The 22399-nt window shown below is 37.6% G+C and overlaps 1 protein-coding gene across 2 annotated transcripts in view; it reads left to right on the top strand.

Annotated features, from left to right (window-relative positions):
• SEMA3C (semaphorin 3C) overlaps positions 1-22399 on the top strand; it is a 117599-nt gene that overhangs the window by 82776 nt on the left and 12424 nt on the right. For both annotated transcript variants that reach the window (XM_041474658.1, XM_041474659.1), the window contains exons 10-14: positions 30-144; positions 2276-2345; positions 5030-5174; positions 9907-10129; positions 20564-20652. In XM_041474658.1, the coding sequence (XP_041330592.1) occupies positions 30-144; positions 2276-2345; positions 5030-5174; positions 9907-10129; positions 20564-20652 (642 nt within the window). The remainder of the gene's footprint in view (positions 1-29; positions 145-2275; positions 2346-5029; positions 5175-9906; positions 10130-20563; positions 20653-22399) is intronic.

Here is a 22399-nt window from a genome sequence, read left to right as displayed (position 1 = left end):
CCTTTTCTGAAAATAATATTCCTTTCCAGAATGACACAGGTGGTCAGCGCAGTCTTGTGAACAAGTGGACAACATTCTTGAAAGCAAGACTTGTGTGCTCAGTAATGGATGAAGATGGAACAGAAACGTACTTCGATGAATTAGGTATCACAAAAAACATTCCTTAAAATTTCATCTAAATGCTATGCCTTGAGCATATTTAATGACTGATTTTCATTCAGTTTCTTACTCAAGTTGTTAAGAGTGAAATCATAGCACTAGAAGTCCATGACAACAAAACCAAGAAATTTTATGACAGCAAAACCAAGAAATTTTTCATAAGTGTCTCTGCATAATTATAATGTAATTAAGGTAATTAATCTTGACTATGTAAACCAATGATGGATGTAAAAACTAATACTTGGAAGGAAACATCTAAGTGACTCTCTTACTGTTTTGCTACTAGCTTGGATTACAATAGAGGGTTTTTAACATCCCTTTGAAACTGTTTCTTATAGCACTATGTAACATACAGCTTTTCCATAATGCATTTTTTCTATTTTTTTATCACAAGGTAGAGTCCTCAATTTGGTAATTCAAGATAATGCTAATAAATCCTGTTAGTGGCACCAGCAATAGCACTGTCCATAAATGTTATTTTTCTGGAATCATTCAGTCATATAAATTTTTATTTCAACATGTGAAATACTGTAAATATTCAATGCACAATCTATACAGCATTCACAAGAAGTTTCTTTTCATGAAGGAATTAATAATGCACAGCTTGATACCTAAATGCCAAACAATACTACCAGAAAGTTTCAAATTCTATGTTTTCTGTGGCTGAAATGCACAAAAGCATAGTTCTAAATTATTGTACTTGAAGATTTGGTATGTGCTTTACTATAAATATAAATATTATAAGCAACTAATGTGCCTTGCACTGGGTCTGCATCTGGTTCTGATCTTCTCTCCATTTTATTCTCTCTTTCTTTTCTTGATTATTATTCCTGATTCCCACCATGGCAAATGAGGTTTGGAGGTTTTTTAGGTTTATATGTTTACAACTGTTTGATGTATTTGCTTTAGTTCAAGGTTTCAATGGAACCTGATTGGGCCTAGGAGCAGATCCTAACTTCCCCTAGCTTGGAATGTGCAAGGTGCTTGGAGGACTGGTTTTCTGAACCTTGCAGTGCCTCAGCAGTGCCACAGCAGCTCATCTTTCAGAGCTGTGATTTACCAACCCCCTCCTCTTCAACAAAGCAGTAGGATAACTGCTTTTAGTTTCTTGTATGACAATATGTAGGGCCATGGTGAATAGGAGACAATGCTCTCAGCATGGCTTCCCAGCACAATTCCCTAGCAAAGAGGAAGAATACAGTCACAGCTGGAAATTCAGAAAACAGGGAGAGAGCAAACACATGCTTCTGTGTTCATGTATAATTCAGGAGAATATAACACTTCCAGTTCTGCATGGTGAAGTCTTTTGCTTTTGACATATTGAAAAGAATATTTAAAAAATTCAGCGGGTTAAATGAAAGAGCCACATAAATTAATGGAAAGCTAAAGAGCATATTCTGTGATAAAAAGCTCACACAGTTCAGTCTTTTTTGAGTTGTAAATTAAGTTTAAGTGGTAGCATGATTATAGTTATTAAAAACATTTGTAAGGAGATACTGTCAGAGATTAGTTTTCACTGAAGTGTAAAAAAAAAATCAGCAGATCAGAGGTAATAGTGGGTAAATTAATTTCAGTGAGTAGGTACAGTTTTGCACAGTGCAGTCAATAGATCCCTACACAACAGGAGGCAGGAGTATTACATCTCTCACAGTCTTTACTGCAAAGCTGTCTGACATTCATATCATGTTGAAAATGCTCTAGTGAGGGCACTCCACTCCATTCTGGACAATAAAACACCTAATTTCCCTGGTTTTGATTACGTCCATCTATGGGAACTCTTTGTCTTTAACCTACTGCAACTTTAATGTTTTCCTACTGCTTAACAACCTGCTGAAACAAGATACAGCTGAGAAAAATGTGTGACATAGATCCTGAATGTATTTGCCTTCTGCCTCCATAAGGCTAGAGGGCATGGAGTTAATTTCCAAATTTGTTTCTGAATGTTCAAATGCTAGATTTATGCATATATGATCTTTTCATGTGGTTAAGTCTCCTTTTTCCCATTCAAGTCTGTGATAAAACTACTTTTGAATTTAGAAGGAATAAAATCATCAATTAAACTGGAAAATAAAGTTCTTCTTACTATTCAAAATATTTTTCTTTCTCTTTCTTACAGAGGATGTATTTCTCCTAGAGACAGATAACCCCAGAACAACACTCGTGTATGGAATTTTTACAACATCAAGGTAAACATGGAGATTTGAAAAAAATTACCGGAACTGCCAAAATTTCTGTATGAAAACTGAAACTGGTGTTTTGTGGATGAGGCTGTGCCGGGCAATTTTGTCTGCTGTGCCCATGATGTGCATGCAGGAGTCTCAGTATCATTGCTGTTGGTATCTATGTCAGAGCTGTGCTTCTTGGAGCAAACTGCTTCCTGACGTGCTGTCAGCTGCCACTGGGAAAACATTTCCATGGAGGGCCACTTGTCACTGCTCAGCAGTGGAAAGCTAAATGACTTCAATGCAGTGAACTCATGTGGCATCTGAGAGTACTTAACACCTCCTGAAGAGCATCCAGCACCCTGAAGGATCAAACCAGGATATCTTACATGAATTCATACAAATCATTTCCAGCCTCTCAGCTGGCTGATGATCACAGAGATGGCAAATAAACATATTGCCTTCAGTTGGCTACAAAAGGACAAGCCTGCGTGGCATTTGGTCACCTCCTTGCAGCTCCCTGTTTCCAGTCAGTTGCATTCACTTACTGCCTGGTTTAGAAAGCGTTTACTGAGCTCCCAAGGTGGTGGAAGCACTAGATATGGCTCACTATGCTGAAACTCTCCACAAATATAGACTGACAGGTGGACCAACAGATTCTTTCACCTCCACCTTTATTTTTTTTATTTTTCCTCTTGTCCTCACTGCATAGTGTTAACCCAGAGTAAAATTGTTACGACCTCCTGACTTCTGATATGCTACCCTTTATTATTTAGCTGTTATTTCTTATGTTGAAAGAAGTCTCCTCAGGGATTTTTTTTAAATTTTCATTTATTTGATCAAATTAGAAAATTATGTAATTTATTATTAATAATTCTTCTAATGACAATTTTTAGCAAAAAAATCCTTTCTGTTTTTTTTTTTTTTTCTCCAAAACTTTTTTCACTGGGATATAGGGGTCTGCTTACTCAAATGTGTAAATATGAGAGGGGAATATGATTCTATGATATTTAATTGGGGAAAAAAACCCATTACATAAGTTGTAAACCTAGGCGCTATCTATAATTCTTACATCACAAAAAGAGAAAAGGATGAGCTTACATTTAGTAGTAAAGCTACGCTTATCATTAGGTTGGGGGTGCAACATGACTGAACTGGAAATACTTCTACCTAATTCTGCTACTTGTCAGTGAAAGTAAGGTTTGAATCACAGCAACATATAAGGTGACAAAAAAGAGAAACCTTCATTTTTTCCTGGCTCTCAAGCTATTTGCTCTCTCTACTGAAGTTTTTACACATGCATTGGTCTATTCTTGTTTTATTTTTGTTCAACTCTAGTTGAACAAAATGAATGTTACCTAGTTAAATACAGAAACCATAAGGATTTTTACTCCCTAATACTTCCTGTATCTTCATCTCTGTAGACTTCCAACTTATAACAGTACCAAGAGAGAAACATCACAGGAAGTAATAACTACTAGTATTTTTATCTAAATCATGCAGAAGGAAACCGAGTAATGCTGAGCTAAATTATTTTAGTGTCATAATATGCTGTAAATGTAACATAAAACATCTGGAAAGACTAAATGCATTTCTCAAAATCTATTAATACCTAGTAAAATTTCTACACATACCATAATCCATTGAAAAGGTTCATTCTGCTAATCCATATATTGCTAAGAGCTAAGAGAAATGTGGATTTCACTTTTATTGTTTAGACACTATGTGTAATGTTTTCAGGCTTTTTTCTGGAGTGTTTTTTTCTTCTTCAATTGAAAACAGTTACTTGGATTATCTTCATCCTACAGTTAACACTAGGCAGATTTTAGACTGTCTGGAGTTTCCATTTTTTAAAAATAAATACCACAAACCTTGCATGCAGTGAGAGGAAAAATGAGGGAGTTTAATCACTGTGGTCAGTCTTAATATCAGTCTGGAAATATTTCCCCTAGTGCCCTTCATCATCACGAGGTGATGGAGACCATTCAGGGTTTGTGCTGCCTGGACCTGTGGCTGAATCTAGAGCAGTGGGAAGAACATGGCTTTTTCATAGGTGAATCCCTGGGTTCCCTTCAGGAAGCTTCAAACTTGGGTCTTCATAAGACCAGTTTTATGGATGGATTTGAGAACTGTATAGGAGTAATTCCTTTACAGCCACATCTTGTTCCCAATTTTTGCAAAAAAAGCTGGAAACTGATTATAATAATCCAAACAATTGTAATTGCTCTGGATGTTTTGATTAATGTTTTAGCCATGTATTTTAAGAGCCTCATGGAGATTTTGTGGTTAATATACTGGTAGGAGTTCTGGAAACCTGTGCTGAGCTTGGCAGTATAAAGTTTATAAAACTCCTGCCTCACTGAAGTCAGCAATATTTTTTGCCATTGATTTAACTGGAGCCAGATTATATTTCTTCTATATTTAGGATTAGGAAATCTTCTTATTGCACCAGTAGGGTAGTGCCTGGCTCTCTCTTTTTTCAGTTCACTGTTCAAAAAGGTGCTAAGTCTTAAGAAGTAGTGGTGCATATTGGGCAGCTAGATTAGTTGATTTAAAATGTTTTAAATTCATATAAAAGCAATAAATTGTATAAAATTTAATAATAAATATTATGTTAGAGGTATCTTTCATCATTGGACCATGCAAAATTATGGAAAAGCTGTAAAAAAGTTGGTAGACTGCAATGCTAACTTTCTCTTGTCTTCCAGCTCCATATTTAAAGGCTCAGCCGTGTGTGTGTATCATCTGTCTGACATCCAGACTGTGTTCAATGGACCATTTGCACACAAGGAGGGCCCAAACCACCAGCTGATTCCATATCAGGGCAGAATTCCATACCCACGACCTGGCACCGTAAGTACAAAGATGTTTATTCAGTCTTGCCAACTGCTTGTCTTTGTTTAATGCATAAATAAATGCTATTTATTCCAGGAGAAAAGTCTGTATGTGACTGTGACAGTTACAATTCAGGATGATTTTATTTGCTTTTCGGTTGCCTGTAAATCCAACTGTAAATCAGGTAGTGTCTGGAAGTCTTCTAGAAAGAATTGAAAGTCATGTAAAATGTTAGTTGTTCATTCTCTTTCTGTTTCAAAGGTAATAAGAATTAGTTCATTAAGTGATATTTCCCTCGTTACCATGCACATTTCCATTTTGTGGGTACATTTGAGCAAAATGTAGCTAAACAAACAAGCATGCAAAGACAGCATTGTTAGTGTGTTCCACAGGCTGGATCCAAATGTCTGTAAGTCTGTCTTTTGTCTGTATGAATTTTCTTTAGTTCTCCAGAGTCTTGCACGTCTACTCAGATGCTTAGGAGATGTAGTAGGGGATTTAGAGAACAAGGTTTCTGGGACTTGTCACTTGACTAAGTCATACCATGCCAGGTTCTGAAACTTAGAAGAGAGACCTAGAAATAAAAGCATTTTCTTGCCATTCAGTTCACCACTTTCTTCCTCGTAAGTATGCTTTTTATACACCTTGCTTTCAGGAATTTCTTTCACTGTATCAAGGGTAATCTTCCAATAAATTCTGTACACAATTAGAGCTAGCTGTTTCCAAGTTGTGTAAAAGTATCCTCATGAAATATTTTAAACAAAACTGTTGTTTCTTCTTACTTTCCAACTTCATGACGTATACAAATTGCTGTTAATGCACTTTTTTCTTTCTTTATTTACTTACTTATTTTAACTATTCTTAATTTATATTTAGCAGAAATATAACATCTGATATTTCAAGCTTTAATGGAAAATGTATGAAATTTCTCTAGAATCCATATCTAATCTCTAAATCCATATTTGCTAAATGAAGTATGGTAGTGTGGGTGTATGTTGACTTCTATGAAATCTTACAATTTCTCAAGTACCAGAACAAAATAAATATGCAGAGTATCATAATTTATATTATATAGTTATATTTTTTTTAGATTAACACTTCGGTGCTTTTCCATTCATCACAGGAAATTAAATTTTATTTTAATTTTGCCAGTCCCTGTGAAAACCTTTAACCATATCACTATTTCAGTCTGATTTGTCTTTATGCTGCAAAATCTTGTTCTTTTTCTGTCTTTCTCTCTTGTGCATGGAATAGCTCAGATACATGGAATAGTATGCCTGTTCACACAACTCTTCATGACATTTTAGTGCAGTTGTTGCTGGCTGTAAGAGTCAGGACTTTACATTCCCAGATCTCTAGAATTAACTAATCAATACCTGACATTCCACTAAGGTCTAATGCTAGCATTAGTCTTTTCTTGCAATTAATTATACAGCTCTAATCTCAAGAGTGCACTGAGGCTTTAAAAAAAAGACCCATTTAAACAGAAAGTTTCACACTCTTGTGATTAGTCACATTTCAAAGTTTCTTGCTGCTTCAGAGTGTTCTGTTGTATGTGTTTACTCAACCATTGCCATGTTTTTCTTGGTTCACCTCATGGAGGCTTCTGGGGTATTCCAGATGGGCCTAAAGAAATTGGGCAACACAACAGAAAGGGGGAAAAAATCAGATTTGGATTTAACATGGTGACAGAAATTATGTACACTTTCCAGATATGCCGATGAGCTCTGAATTTGAAGACAAATTCTTAGATTATAGCTCATAGAGATTCCTTTAGATGACCATTGCTTGTTTTTGGATCACTGGCTTTTGTGCTTCCTCATGATTCAGCCACAACACAGTATCCCTAAGTTATATTTTCTAAGATGAATTTCTTTGGCTTTGCTTTTATTTCACTGCCCAAAAAGAAATCCACTTTTCAGTGTGTGCCACAAAGTTTATTTTTCACTTACATCAAAGGATTTGTGAAAATCAGGACATGGGGATTTTTCACTGCTCAGAATTGGTGCTCAAAGAGTTAAAATGATTAGCCAAGTTTGTAGTCTGTGGGGCTTGATCTTCTTTTCTCTGGAATGTACTTTTTTTGTAACTTTTGGGATGCTGGGCTAGACAGGGTGCCTTTTTATATGACATGGAAAATCCTACTTTGCAGTTGCCTAAAGAGATATTCATACTAAACCTCTGGGTAGAAGTGAAAGTTCATCATGTTGCAGTACACTGGATAAACAATGGAAAGGCTTTGGTGTAGCTTCAGTAGGATTAAATGAAGCAATACGTTCTTTTGGCCATGATCAACTCGGCAGTGTTTGGCTGGCCTTCGCTAAATACCAGTGGTTTCTTATTTCTCCACAAGCAAAACTTACTTATGGAAAAAGAAATATGCAGCTTGCTGCTGAACTCAGTGATGTTTGAGGGTAGTTTCCATTTTTCAGAGTTTACAGAAATAGTTTTTGTACCTACAGCATATTGGAGAATATGCTGTAAATTAAAGAATTCTAATAATCAATGTAAATATAAAATTGTGTAGACTAGTTCTTGAAAGAGCTGTGAAGGATGCCCATTCAATCTTTCCAGGAAAGGGAGAGTTTGTATGTTTCTGCAGTATTATCTTCTGCTTGTCACTGGTTTAGCAAAAACATTAATTGATTAAAGATGTTTGTTAAGGCTTTGCTTGGAACAATGATATAATGTAACTTTTTAGGGTCATGCTGCTGTGAATCATAGCACAGACATTTTTGCAAGAAGTCACAGACAAAAGTCTTACGACTCCAAGTCAATAATGGAAGAGTTGAAAGTATCAGAGAAAGACTTCTAATTGAGCTATGTGAGACAGGAAAGTTTAAGTTGAACTGTTTGTGAAACAGAATCCCTCTTGAAAGGAACTGAGGTCTGGCAGAGCACTACCAAGTAGAGTAATCTTGCTAATGATGAATGCAGTTCTTTTTTAAGCATTTATTGCTAATCTTAACAGATAGTTCCATACATTTTCTGGAATGTGGATGAATATGCTGGAGAGGATAGAGCAAGCAAGATAATAAGAATTCGACTTTGTGAGCAATCTTAAAGCATTAACATAGAGCATCATTTCTAATGAGAGCCAAAACAAAATCCTTAGGATAAATATGAGCCCAGAAAAATAAATCAGCAAGGATGTCAGATGCGAGAAACAACCCATGTCTGAGCCGAGTTCTGGTACTTCTTCCTGGAGGGAACTGATGCCAGAGCAATTTCTTTTGAAGAGTTCCTACCAGAGCTATTCTGCTTTGTATAAATAATTAACTCCTAATTGAGCCAGTAGATTACTCTAAAACCTGTGATTAGGCTGAAGTCCCCTCTCTACTTGTTTCCTGGTATGCCCAATGAATAGTTTATTGGGTGCACAATATGGAACAGATTTTAGCAGTGAGGGTAGAACAGGCACTCCTGCCTGTGTACGGGGATGCCCCGGGAGGTGAAAACCCAAATTCTAACACTGCATCTCATCAGGTAGGTTGGACACATGACTCACATATCCCCAGACAGATTCCAAGTCTCTCAGAATATGATCCATTTTATGTAATTTTAGCCATCTAAAAGCAGGGTGTTCAGTCTGAATTACTGACTACAGAGGAAACCTAAGAATAAATGCCTGACTTTAAGAGAGTAGAAGTCAGGTGAGGTAATTTCTCCCTAAGCTACTGGCTATTTTGTGTCTGTGGTTTTGACCAGAAATTCCATCCAAGATGTAAGAATGGCCCTCATCAAAATAAACAAATTTCCATCAAGTGCTTTTTATTGAACAAATCATTTTCCAATTGGAAAAAATACTGTGTTGAAACACTTTAGAATATCTCCAGTGCTCTGAGGAGAGTTTTACAGCTCAGAAATATGGTAAGAGGAAAAAAATGAAAGCTCAGGAGCAGCAACAAGAAGTGAGGTAGTGGTAGCTGAAAAAAAAAAAAAATCAAGTAAATTAAGATAAGTACATCGAGAACTTTGTACCAATTACTGACATAGCTCTGATTTCTTCACAGTCTCCTTTTAGTTTCAAACTCAGTAAAGAGTTGAGTTTTCTAAGATGGTTTTTGTTTTCTCATGAGGCCCAGAATGCCTCAGGGATGATTATTTGGATGGTTCTTCATTATATTTAAAGAAGCATCCAAAGTATTCATGAACTTAGTTGCTTCTAAGGCATAGTGGAATGTATGGACAACCTTTTCAGATATAAATAAGTTGTTATGGGACTCCCCCATCAACTACATACTATTTCTCTTTCAAATGAAGATGAGGCACAGGCCCTTTCATCATCTTATAATCAACAAAACTACAAGAGGGATATTGGCCAAATTGAAATTAAGTATCAGATTTTGTCTTTTGTCTTTGTACTAATTCTGTAAAGAAGTAGATGGATAAGTTTCGTATCTTCCTGTACCAATCTCTTGGATTTTATTTTTTTTTCAACAGGCAGTTTAGAAGCATAAAACATGTAGAAATAGGTTCAGAAGTACAGATCTTTGCCATCAAGTTGAATTTTGAAAGTGCAAAAATACAGTTTGGTTTGTTTTATCAGAAGTGATGGGAGTTCAAAGCATAGTTATTCAACACTTCATTCCCCTTACTGTAATATAGTAAGTTTTGGCCCAAGTCTGAAGCGGTTTTTTTGGGAATTTCCTTTGTCAGCTATCTGTCCATATTTGTAAATGATCTGGAGATGAAAACTCTCTGAAAGATGGTAAGTACTGTTCATCATTACTGTGCGTGTTCCTTGCAGTGTCCGGGAGGAGCCTTCACACCCAATGTGCGGACAACCAAAGAGTTTCCAGACGATGTTGTGACCTTCATTAGGAATCACCCTTTGATGTTTAATCCCATTTACCCCATACACAAGAGACCATTAATCATCCGGATAGGAGCTGACTACAAGTATACCAAGATTGCTGTGGATCGAGTGAATGCTGCTGATGGGAGATACCACGTCTTGTTTCTTGGAACAGGTAGGACAAATTTGGCAGCATTCATTTTCCTCTGTTGCAATCTAATCTGCAATCAACTCTGATTTTTACAATTTATAGCTTTCAGAAATATTTGTTTAATTGTTTGCAATTGACAGAAATGTTATAGTAATCCATGAATCCATGAATCCTCTTCACTTTCTGTGTATTTTTCTTTTTACTGTAGACATTACATGCAAGAGATACAATGTATTGATCTTAATTTTGAGACAAAAAACACCACCGGTATAAATTTTATTGGATCTAAATTATAATACTTCTATTGAATGTGGTTTGTCTGCAGTATGATTCAACATTAGATTTTGATGATCTTTAACACAAGAAAAAAATATCAAAATCTATCTTTATAATTTTTTTATACTCTCTTCATCATTATTTAATATATGCTGTGTAAGCTACTTCTGAAGAAAAGCACGATCTGATCAAGATTTTGCAAAGGCAGAAACAACTCCTCCAGAAAACAGTAGTAATATGGAAGTACTTAGCAGGGAAAAAGAAATAAACGGTTGGAATCCTAGCAGTAGTGGACACAGAGAACTTGATCCAAGTATTCTAAAATAATTTCTGTCCAATGTAACCTCTATTTTTTTCACTTACATCAAATTTGAATCTGATGTTATGTGTCTGAAGTCTGTAGGGAACAGGTTAAGTGATTCTTGTACTGATCAATTTAGATTTTTTAAAATATTCTGATATGAATCATATGAATCACACCCTTTAGATTAAAGCAGACAAGTAGAGTGGTACTCTGACTAGACCCTAGGACTCACTCACATCTGAAACTCCCACTGGTTTAACAGGGCATTAGAGGTCAATAGGCACAAAGGCTAATCTTTTCCTTTTTTTTACTTTCAAGTAGAACAAAGGAAAAGAACTCTAGGAGAACAAATATATGTCTCAACATCAGAAAATGATTACAGAAATGGCTTGCATTTCTTTTATGATTCACATATTATTTGGGCCCTGATTGTTTTTTGATTGTAGAATAACTGTGTCTGCCAACAGACTCACGTGGGACTGGGAATAACCATATTGCTTTATTAGATTTAGGAAGCGGGTGCTAAAAAATCTCTTAAGAATGTCAGGCTTCTATAGGGAAAGGATTAAAAGTAACTCTCTTCACTCTACTTAAAAAAACCTCTTCAACTATCAAAATCAGCAGGGTGCCTATGTGCCAAAGGAGGCCAACTGCACACTGTGCTGTATGTGCAGAAGTGTATTCAACCAACAGGTTGATGGAAAGGATTTTTTTCCTGTATTTGGCTCCTGTTGGAAGTGTTGTGCCCAGCTGTGGGCTCACCAGTACAAAGAAAACATTGACCAAATGGAGCGAGATCAGTTGAGGGACTGTATGATGTGATGTATGAGAAAAAGCTGAGAAAATAGGTTTATTCAGAGAAAGATCTTAATGCTGTTGACAACTATCAAATGGGTGGGTGCAACTGCCTAGTGGGGAAAAAAAACCAGATGGGGATTCTTCTCAAGGTGCTCAGTGCCAAGGTGAGAGATTTCACACAAGCTGCCATGTGGGACAGTGCTAATAGATAAAAAGGAAAAAGGTTTTGCCATCACCATGATCAAACAGTGCAAAAAGGATCCAGAGAGGTTATGAACTCTCCATCTTTAGAGATTCAAAAGGTTCAAAACCCAACAAACACAGCATTGAGCAGCCTGCTCTAATAGGGCTTGCTCTGAGTGTGGGACTGCAGCAGATGTCTCCTACAGGCTACAGGTTTCTGCAGTTCAGTGGAAGGAAAACAAAACCACTTAATTCATGTGAGGTTATGGATGGAGAAAATGAGAAGGTCTAAATCCCAGCAAGAACTCAATCTGGTTACTGCTGTAAAAGGCAATAAAAAAAAATCTATCTATAAATACATCAGCAACAAAAGAGAGTTAAGGAGAATTTCCATCCTTTGCTGGAAACAGTAAAAAGAAATACTTAATGCCTTCTTTGCCTCAGTCTTTAGTAGCAAGACTAATTCTGCAGGCGCCCAGTCGTTGAGTTGGAAGATAGGAATAAGAAGCAGAATGAAGCTTCCATAATCCAAGGAGAAATGGTCAGTGACCTGCTACACCCCTTAGACACACACGAGTCCTTCAGGCTGGATGGGATCCACCCAAGGATTCTGAGGGAGCTGGCAAAGTGCTCTCCAAGCCACTTTCCATCATTTAGCAGCAGTCCTGACTAACCGGGGGGGACTCAGCTGAGTGGAAGTTATGTGATGCCCATCCACAAGAAGGGCCACAAGGAGGATGTGGGGAACTACAGACCTGTCAGTCAGACCTCATGGCTGGGGAAGCTAATGGAGCAGATCACCTTGAGTGCCATCACACGGCATGTGCAGGACAACCAGGGGATCAGACCCAGCCAGCATGGGTTTGTGAAAGGCAGGTCCTGCTTGACCAGCCTGAGCTCCTTCTGTCACTGAGTGACCCACACAGGGGGTGAGGGAAAGGCTCTGGGTGTTGTCTACCTGGACTTTACTGAAGCCTTTGACACCATTTCCCACAGCATTCTCCTGGAGAAACTGACTGATCATGGCCGGGATGGGAGCACTGTTCACTGGGGATAAAACTGGCTGGACAACTGGGCCCAGAGAGTGGAGGGGAATGGAGTTACATCCAGCTTCTACCTGGTCCCAGCTGGTATTCCTTCAATTCTTTCCCAACCTGAACGACTCTATGATTCCGTGTTTTTCCACCAAACTTTCACCCAAGTCTCCATCTGATGCAGAGTGAATGCTTAGTATATGATAAAGCATAGTCAGGGCAATGAATTATTCAAAGAATTTAATAAGTTTTTGATCTGGGTATTTTTGTTTTCTTGGCTGTAAATTGATAAATGAGTTTTAAGGTATTCTTGACTCTCTTCTATCTGCAGCTGTTGGAAAATACTAAATTAACCTAATTAGGATAGGGTTTTCTACAAGGTGGGTTATAACTCTCCTTTTCCTCTCCCCACCACTAACATAAACCCACATTTTCTCTTTAGTTTAATTAATGCAGATACAATTTTTGACTTAGTGAGCTGTTAGGATATGTTTTTCTCCTTTCCTGCAGAAGTCTTTTTCTACTATAGAAATATCGGAAGTGTTGATAGAGAGCATCCCTGCTCTTGTTACACAATTGCATAAGAAAACTTGGTAAAAGAGAAGTTTTCCTTTACTGTTAGTTTTCTTCCTTGACAAATCACTAGATTTACTCAAAGTAATAGATTGGTAGGCTAGTGCAGATCTTTCAAATGAGCATATTTTTTCCCCCCCAAGTATTGTGGTGCCATTGTTTACAAATGCTCTGTAAGCACCTAATGTTATTTGGAGGCAAATTCTACTAAAGCTTAGTGGAAAAGATTGAGGCTTAAGTTCCCAGACTATATAGATTGCTAATGTAGCAGTGATAGTTAAAGCTGGAAAACTGTTGAAAAGCTGAAATGAGCTTGCAATCACAATTTGATAGTAAGCATTTTAATAACTCTTCAAGAGGTAGACATAGGTAATTTCATTTTATCCCTTGATGACCATCTGACTGTTTTTAGGTGATCAATGTGGCCTCATACATGCACATGAGCTGTTAAAAATTAAACATAGCATTAAACATAGGTTGTTCTTATGTTAATCTCCTGTGTGTACCAGCACAGGACCCATTATGGATCAGATACAGAAAGTGCAGCTCTTGATACTTTGTATTCATTGCTTTATCTTCTTCATTACACTGGAGACGAGGATAATTTTCTGCTTTCTAGCCTAGATGGAGGGCAGGCATTATTCTTCCTGAGCAGGGCACAGGACATTAATACCTTCCAAGGTTTTCCTCCAAAGAAATCGTTGCAATGCGAGTTACTGCATTTCTCAGCCCTTTAAAATAAAAGTGATCAAGTTTCGGCCACTGAGAGGAGAAACTTGTTGTCTTTATTCTCTGCTTTCTGTGAGACTCAGGAGGATTTGATAGAGATATTAAGTGTCGAAAGGAATGCAGAGGGGATTTGCTTTGGTGTCAGTTCATCCCAGCAAATGCAAAAACCACATTGTATAGGAGAATTTCATGTGATAATTTCCTTGGGAGCCTGGAGCCCTACAGCCGGAGACAATGGGACTTGACACCTGGTGACAATTACACTCAGCTCAGATGATGAGTTACTGCTGCTGAACTGAGATGTTTCCAGCCATGTCTGTCACTGTCAGTGACCTGTCTCATGCTTGAAATCAGAGTGTTTTATGTCTTGCCAGATGCAAAGCACATAAAATGTTTAGCTTTTCCTCTCTTCCTCCTCTATAGCCTTAGTAATAAATCAGTTCCTGAATGCAAGTGAAGGATAACAGAAGTACAGAGCTCCATCAACCCCAGTGGTTCTTCATGTAGCCGTGGCACAGGAGGGCATAGGCAGCTCTGTAATTTTTTCACCATGGTGGTGAACTAAATGTAGTGTTCCCTTTGCTCCCCCAGACAAAAGTGCTGTGCTCACAGGGCCTGCTCCATACCCAGAGTTAATGCACTGTTTTTTCTCCCTTGCTTACCTGCATAACAAACAAAATAAATCCCAGGGACAGACATAATTCGTGTGGCATTCCATGCTTTTCAAATTATTACAATCTCCTGTTTTTCCTATGCTTTTAACAGGAAGACTCCCAAAGCACTTCCCAAAACGTGCTAGATTTGTTAGGTCTCCCCTAAGGCATCTCTTCACCCCTGACTGGAATGAACTGACTTGGAGTGAGGAGCAAGTCTGGACTGGTAGAGAGCAGTGCTGCAAGAGAAGAGTGCTGTCTACCTACCTTGTCTTCCCAAACAGAAACACAAGAGATAATTTACCTAGAAGGAATATAATCACTCATTTGCATATTTGATGAGAGCAATGCTGATGGTATTTTTTCCCTCTGCAATGAGAAATAACATATTCAGTTCAATAATTTGGGATTAGAGTTCTGTTCAATTATTCCATTTCTGTGATGGGACATGACTCAGTCCTGAGTTTTTTAGATTCACCCTAGAGTTACACTGTAATTTTTTTACTTGTTTCAGTTATATCTAAAGAACCTGAGCTTTCAATATTTTGTGTTCATCCTTTGGTAGATAATTTTCTGTGGATTTTAAGACAGCAGTAAACACCATGAGAACATATTTGTGAGATTAATATTAATTTATTAAGCATGCCACCTACTGCTTGCAGCGTGAAAGCCTTTGGTCAAAGTACACACAGATTGCACAACCAAAAGATTATTCACAGGGGTTTTTATTGCTCTTGGTGTTACGAAAATATTTAAATGTCTGGGTCAAACTTGGGTACATTAAACAGCTATGGGCAGCAATGGGATTTTTTTCAGCTTCTTGCTATCAAGATATGATACATTTTTCTGGAAAGAGATCTAAGTTACTATCATAAAAAGACACTACAGACTTCAATGTGGCTTATTGAGATGATTAATGTCAGCCACATGCATCTGATGTGGCATGAGGCTGATCAATGTTTCTCATTATATTTTCTTCTCTGATGAAACATTTGTTTTCAAAGTCTAGATGCACGAAGTGCCTCCAGAGCATAAGTTTGTAATACTCGTTTTCATGGTGTTGTATGATGGCTGTCTTTTTGGAAAACTAACCCTAGCTGACAACAGTAGTCTCCAGTAATGCAATAGCCAAATGGTCTGCAGATTCTAGCCCAGAGATAATCTGGTCAAAAGAGCAAGCTTGCCTCCCATAGTTTTCCTGGCTGCAGCTTTGTGTCTGTGAGCTCGGGGAGATGATGTTACACAACAGTGGCACAACAGGCATCAGACACACAATTTCCTTCTTCCTCTTGGTCCCAGTGCCTGAGTCATTAATAACCTTTTGTTGACCTGTTCATCCAAAGCTTTTTCACAGACTTTTAAGGTGATATGTAAGTTAAGAGGGTGTACCTCTACCTGCTTCATTGCCCTTGTTCAGGTTTTATTCAAGCAAGCTCACACCGTGTCCCAAAAGATGGAGTGAGCTGGGGCTATAGAAAAACTTCACCCTCAAGTGTGAGCATTTGTATCTGTCTTTTTGTTCTTTGATGCAGCTTGAATTTTATGAAGTTTCACAGAGATATTATGAGCTGGGAAAAAATTGCCCCCATTTGACAGATGAGTGAACTAAGCACAGAGAGGTTAGTGGCCATGGTGGGAGCTCTGAGTTACAGCAGACACAGAGCGTGGGAACGTGGCTGTCAGCCCTGGCTGCTAACCTGCCACCCTCTCAGGTGCTCTGCTGAGCCTCAACATTTTCTCAAACAGACAGATTTCAAACATTCTATGAACTTTTTGCATTCTTTTTTCTTTGTAAGATTATTTGTATACATCAGGTTCAACTCAGATAAGAGACCAGAAATAATTAGCTGTCATTAAGCTGACAGGTAAAATATGGAGAAAAAGTTTTTAGAGGGTCTCCAGCAGTGTAACATACATCAGGGGTGGGGATTACTGAAGGAAGCCTCTCAAAACTCATATCACGGTAGAAGTTGGTGCCTATTGCAGTCACTTTTTTAGGGTGTGGAAAATTTGGGGGTTTTATTTGTAGTTCAGTTTGTCCGTGTGATGTGGCTCAGTGGTAAGTGGGTCCCAGCTCTCTTTGAGGCTCACATTACTGACAGCTGCAGTGTTCACTTAGAACTGGGGAAATAAAAACCAGTCAAAATTCAGAGAATGAGTTCTCTACTCAGACCTTCTGATTCAGCCAAAAACCTCTGTATTTTTCATGTCTTTTCATTAAGTTTTACTTTTTCCATTGCTCATGGTCAGGCTGACCAGGAATTAATGTAATCAGGCACAATCTAACTGGTATTGATGAAGCTTAGGTGATTAATGCCAGTCCACAATCATGTCTTGCATTTCAAGAAATATTATTATAATTATGATGATGATGATTTGCCTCTTATGCTTCCATTCCATTTATTGGAGTGCCTTCCTTCTTCATTTATTTCCCACTCTGAATACATTCTACACTGTTTTTTTAGCTTGCACTTTCCTCCCTTGCTGTTCCCAGTTTCTCACTCCTCTCAGAGGGAATGTGATCTCAGTGTCTTTGTCTTTAATGTCAAATGCTGGGACACCTGCATTTGTTAAGCAGGTTTAAATGGAAAAACATTTTGAGTCACTCCTGTCCTCTTGCTGTCAGCTTGAGGGAGATTCTCTTCTGTTTGTCCATCTCCCCTTGACTCACAGACTGCTGAGCTGATGCAAGGCTGTAAACAGCTCCCAGTGAAGAATTGGGAAAGTGGTGAGCAAAAATCTGCCTTTTCATTTCTAGTGGCAGATTGATATTCTGGAGTCATAATAGCTTTTTCATGACTATGTAAAATCATAGCATGGAGAATTGTTTTCAAGTGGATTTCTGGAAGGAACAAGTAAATGGCAAAAGAAACCACGATGTTCAATTGTATGAATTATAGAGGATTACCTTCTAATTTCATAAAATGACCAAACTTGAAAAAATTTCGCCTGCGCTTGTTTGATGATTCCTTATGCCTGATTTACAGCATAAAATATTATTTATTGTGAAATATACTCAGAAACAGCTCAGGCACTGCTTTGCATAGATGTCCTGCAGTGCACAATACTTCATCCTTTCCTCTGACCCAGGGAATACAGTTCACTTTTTTGCTATTAGCAGAAATAATCAAATGAGATTTTTGACAAAACTCAAATATACCATAAGCTTTCTGTGTGAACGCATGTAAGCTTTCTATGTGAACACACACTTGATTTGTCAGATACATGTTTGTGTTTATAGTGGAGACAGCAGTGTTGCTGAGAAAGAAATAAAAAGTGGGGTTTGGGGACAAATATTTGCTTTTCATTTATTAAGGAAAAGGCTGAGCTACAGTAGCAAGACTATTTTTAGAAGCAATGGGAGAACTATAGCCTATAAGCTGTGTATTATTTGAAGTATTTATATATATATGTACAGACTAATAGAAACCCTTGTTCTAAGACATTTATTTAATCAATAGCTTTCTATTGCCTACTTGAATATTTATTTTAAAAATTGTATTAAGTCTCCTTTAGAACAATGGAACATTCCTTTGTACAAGGATTTGTCCATCATGGTGCAATACTGAGTCAAAGTAAATGGTAAAATACTGAGTCAAAGGGAATGAATAAAAAGGTAAACAGTCCTTCACTCTGTGTGTTTTTCTGGGGTGTGACAAAAAGGTAGATAGGAACCCGCTTTACAAATAGGAGAGGTTGTTAGGAACAAGGACTTGGCGTCAGGCATTATCGGTATTTTCTGTGCCCATGCCCAGGATAAAATCTCCCCTCAGGTTCTGATTTCAGTTTGGGGCAATGTTTGGGGACTCAAGACAATGTAGGAATTTTAAATGTGTGGCATGTGCTAATGGATCATTGACATAAACCGGTTCTTCAGAGGCTCAGCAGCCTTACATTCCTTTGCAGGTAAGGTCACTTTGAACATGCTTAGTGCCCTGCATGTCAGGGTTACAGGTACTTGACACTTTGCAGGCAGCTTCAAAAAAACACCACAAATGGCTGCAATTCCTTCCTGCACTTCTGATTATTTTGTAAGGCAGAGTCTAGTGTTAGAGAGAGACAATTGATAAAAGAATGCAGAGAAGCAGAGGTAGGCTGGACTGAAGCCATGTACCTGTGTGAGTAGGTTATTCCCTTAAGCAGGAGAAGAAATACACACAAGCCCTTTCTCCTTTCCTCTGAGGGAGGCATCTGCAGCAGTTTAACACTTCTGTGGGCCCTGGCAGTTAGTAAATCTCTCTCAGGTTCTCATAGCTTAGCTAATACTGGCACCCAGGCTAGACCACAGCTGTGCTATCACAAGATTTTGTTTCAGTGAAATTTCTTCAGAAGGAACTGTTTTATCATGCCATTGTATAATGAGAATAAATGTTTCCCTGGAAAATTCTCATGAAAAATTCATGCCTAACATGCCCTGAGTATGTACCCTTGATAGCTACACATTTTTAAGTCTTGTCAGCTTTCAGTTTCTCTTTTCCTCCTTATTTTTTAAAGACAAAATACTGCAATGTGCTCTCTGTGTGTGGGCAAGTGATTAAATATCAATATTCTGCCTTTAAACATTTTTTTTTGTAATAATAATAGCAACAACAGCAAGTAGTAGTAGCAGTAGTAGTAGTAGTAGTAATAGTAGTAGTGTCTGGCTTCCTTGAGTGAAATAAGTGGATGTAAATTACTTACAGTAATCATCTTACCCTGCAGCTCTAGCTATAGAATTTAGTCGCTGAGCTTAAGGCAAAACTAAAATTGAACTTTTCTAGCTTACATTGCCTTCATTATGAATTGCCAAACAGGAAACTGAAATTTCCTAATAAATGTAGATACTTGCCTATTTTGCGCTGTGCTAATGTTCTATCAGCTGCACAACTCTACATTGCTCTTAAACTTTTGAAGGCTGAACAGAACCTGTACCATGTGTTCTCATTCCTCAGAATCATTATTGAGCAGATAGATTTATTCTACTCAGTCTAGTCTCTAGATCTTTCAGGTAAGAGGAATTCTATGTGTTTTTTCCAAGTTAAAATGCTTCTTCTCGTGATTATCCCACAGTCTGCCTTTTCTACCACATCAGAAATACTTCAGTGATTGTCTCAGCCTGTAAGAGCCTTCACAGATGGACCCCTTCATCATATGTATTCTTTCCACATAAGAAATTTGGAAAACTAATCACAAATTCCCCTTTGGTCTCACTCAGCACATCTACCCTGCAAAAACACTGTCATTGCCACATTTCTACTTACTCCTTTGTTCTGAGTGGATTTGTGAGGCTTGGAACTGTATTTTGAGAGGGAAACCATGATACAATAGCTAAAATATCTTCACCTTGCTTTTTCTTTTCATCTTACAGAGCAAAATATTAACTCCTACCAATATATAATGTACTTGATTATTGTTTTAATTTAATTTAAAAAAAGCTTTCATCTAACTGTGTTTGCGTCTAGATAGTTATTCTTTGGAAGGTTTACCTTGCATGCCATCAGTTGTCCTAGCATTTTATTATCAGATATGAATATATCAAATCCTGCAGTAGCTCACTTTTACCTCTTTATATTGTGTTTTACTTTAAGATCATTAGTATAAATTCTGCCTCTGTGTGTCTGTACAGCAACAGAATACACTGATTTTGATTGATCTTTCTGTATAGAATGGTAACAGTAATGGTAATAACTCCAAACTTACCATTACTTATGTTCATATATGAGAATAATACTGTGATAGTATTCCTGTATAAGGAATAATTTCATCATTCTTACTGACTCCAAACTGTAGAAATTACTGAACATTTCTTACCTTTCTCTGTGTCAAAGTGCTTGCTTTGATGGTTTCCTTTTATAATTAATGAAGGTCAATCTGCTTTTTTTTCTCCCTCTCTATGTTACATGCTCTCACTTGTTCTCACCTATTGCAGATCAAGGAACTGTACAAAAAGTTGTTGTCCTACCCACCAACTTCTCTGCAAGTGGAGAACTCATTTTGGAAGAGATGGAAGTTTTTCAGGTTTGGCTTTCTCCTTCTATTGTTTTTCCAGTGTGTATGTTCACACAAACACTTTGTTCTAACAGACTTTGGCAAGGGCAACTGTGATTTGGTAATAGATCAAGTAAATGTGCATGCTGTCAGTTTGATAACCACATAAAGATTACAAAATGTTGACTGTTATGAAGGCTAGAGCTAGCTGAAGCCCTTTTCTTCTCCTGTATTTCAGTTGCCTATTTTTTATGTTGATATACTGGCTAGAAGGATTTTGATAATCAGTTTTTTAGGAGGTCATGTTAGAATGGCTTCCAGAAAGAGACTTCTATCATTGGCATCACTATAGAGGCTGTTGCTGTGTATGGTTGGAATTACAGATTTCTGTGCTTTGATTATCTGAAGATCTTCCTAGTTCTCAGTTGCAAAATGAAATCAAATTAGTGTTGTTTTTGTTGAACTCCTGTTCTTCAAAGTCACATGCCTCTGGAGTCAAGAAAACTACAAGTTTAAAAGAACATAAGCTGAAAGGAAATACAGAAACTACAGGGAGATAAAGGAATAGCCTCTGTCAATCACTCTGGCATGTAACAGTTGTAATAACCTAAAGAAAATGTTCACCCTCATGTTGAAAAATCCCTCTCAAATGTTTGGATGGGCTATTCATTAAACAGTAGTCTCAGGACAAGTGGTATTATGTGTCTATAAACTTCTCTATTTCATTGACAGAATACAAAAAGGAAAATTTAGCTTCTTTATTGAGGCAGCATTAATGGTTTCCTTAAGAAAAGGAACACTCATAAAGGCATCTATGTTAACACTTATAAAGGCATAGCTAGTCTTCCTAGGCTTTCGTTGAAGACTTCATGCTTCAAAAAGATATATGTGAGTGATATTACTTAAAACACACTCTTCACCAAGATAGTGCAGGTTCCATTTACTGAAACATAAATTAATACAGCATGAAGACAGGTGGGCTGAGAGGCATCCTCAGCCTAAACCTAGTTTATGGGCTTCTGTGCACAGACCTTTTTATCCTGAACCCCAAAAACCATGAAATCATAACTTCTGCTGTTACAATCTGTGTGGTATCGTGGTGTTTAGATGAGTCTCTCCAAGAGAGCAGGGATGAAATCATGGGCCCTGTGCTAGTTAATATCAAGGGTAGCGAAGAAGAGATCCTATTCCAGAGTAAACAAGGAAAGGAGAATGTGGCATCAGATCCAATGTTGCATTTGAGCTGCAGACTCCAAACACTTCATGAGCAGCTCTTAACTTCTCCAAACCTTTGCCAATTCACATGATTTGCAGCCAGATTTTCTGGTCCTGACCTCCCTGCTGTGTTGTGGTCATCTGCAATTAATCCTAGCCCACTGTTATGGCTTTCCTTTGTGACTGAGCAAATGTTGAACCGTAAAAAAATGCTGAACATTTTTATTACCATTGATTTTATCACTTGTTTGGATGAACATAATGACTTAAGGCAAGGAAAGTAACAATTCCTTTTCCAGCTCTTTAATATTTGATTTGGACACAGACATTAATAGACTGCTATGATGACACACAGTAGTATACAGTGCTGTCTCTGGGAAAGAAACATTCAAGAGCACTCATGCCATTTTAAAAGAATCTAGTCATTGACAATCTGAATATATATGCTGCATGGTAACCAAACTGTGTGCACTGTAGATAATTTGTAAGAGAAGGATTTTGTATTCTTATCTGGATCATGTGGTAAATATTCATGAGCTATTTCATTATTTTTCCTTATCAT

Source organism: Pyrgilauda ruficollis, unplaced genomic scaffold (assembly GCF_017590135.1).
Source record: "Pyrgilauda ruficollis isolate IOZ18807 unplaced genomic scaffold, ASM1759013v1 scaffold33, whole genome shotgun sequence".
In the NCBI taxonomy this organism is placed as follows: Eukaryota; Metazoa; Chordata; class Aves; order Passeriformes; family Passeridae; genus Pyrgilauda; species Pyrgilauda ruficollis.
The sequence above is the reverse complement of the archived record's forward strand: the minus strand, read 5'-3'. Positions and strand labels throughout refer to the sequence as shown.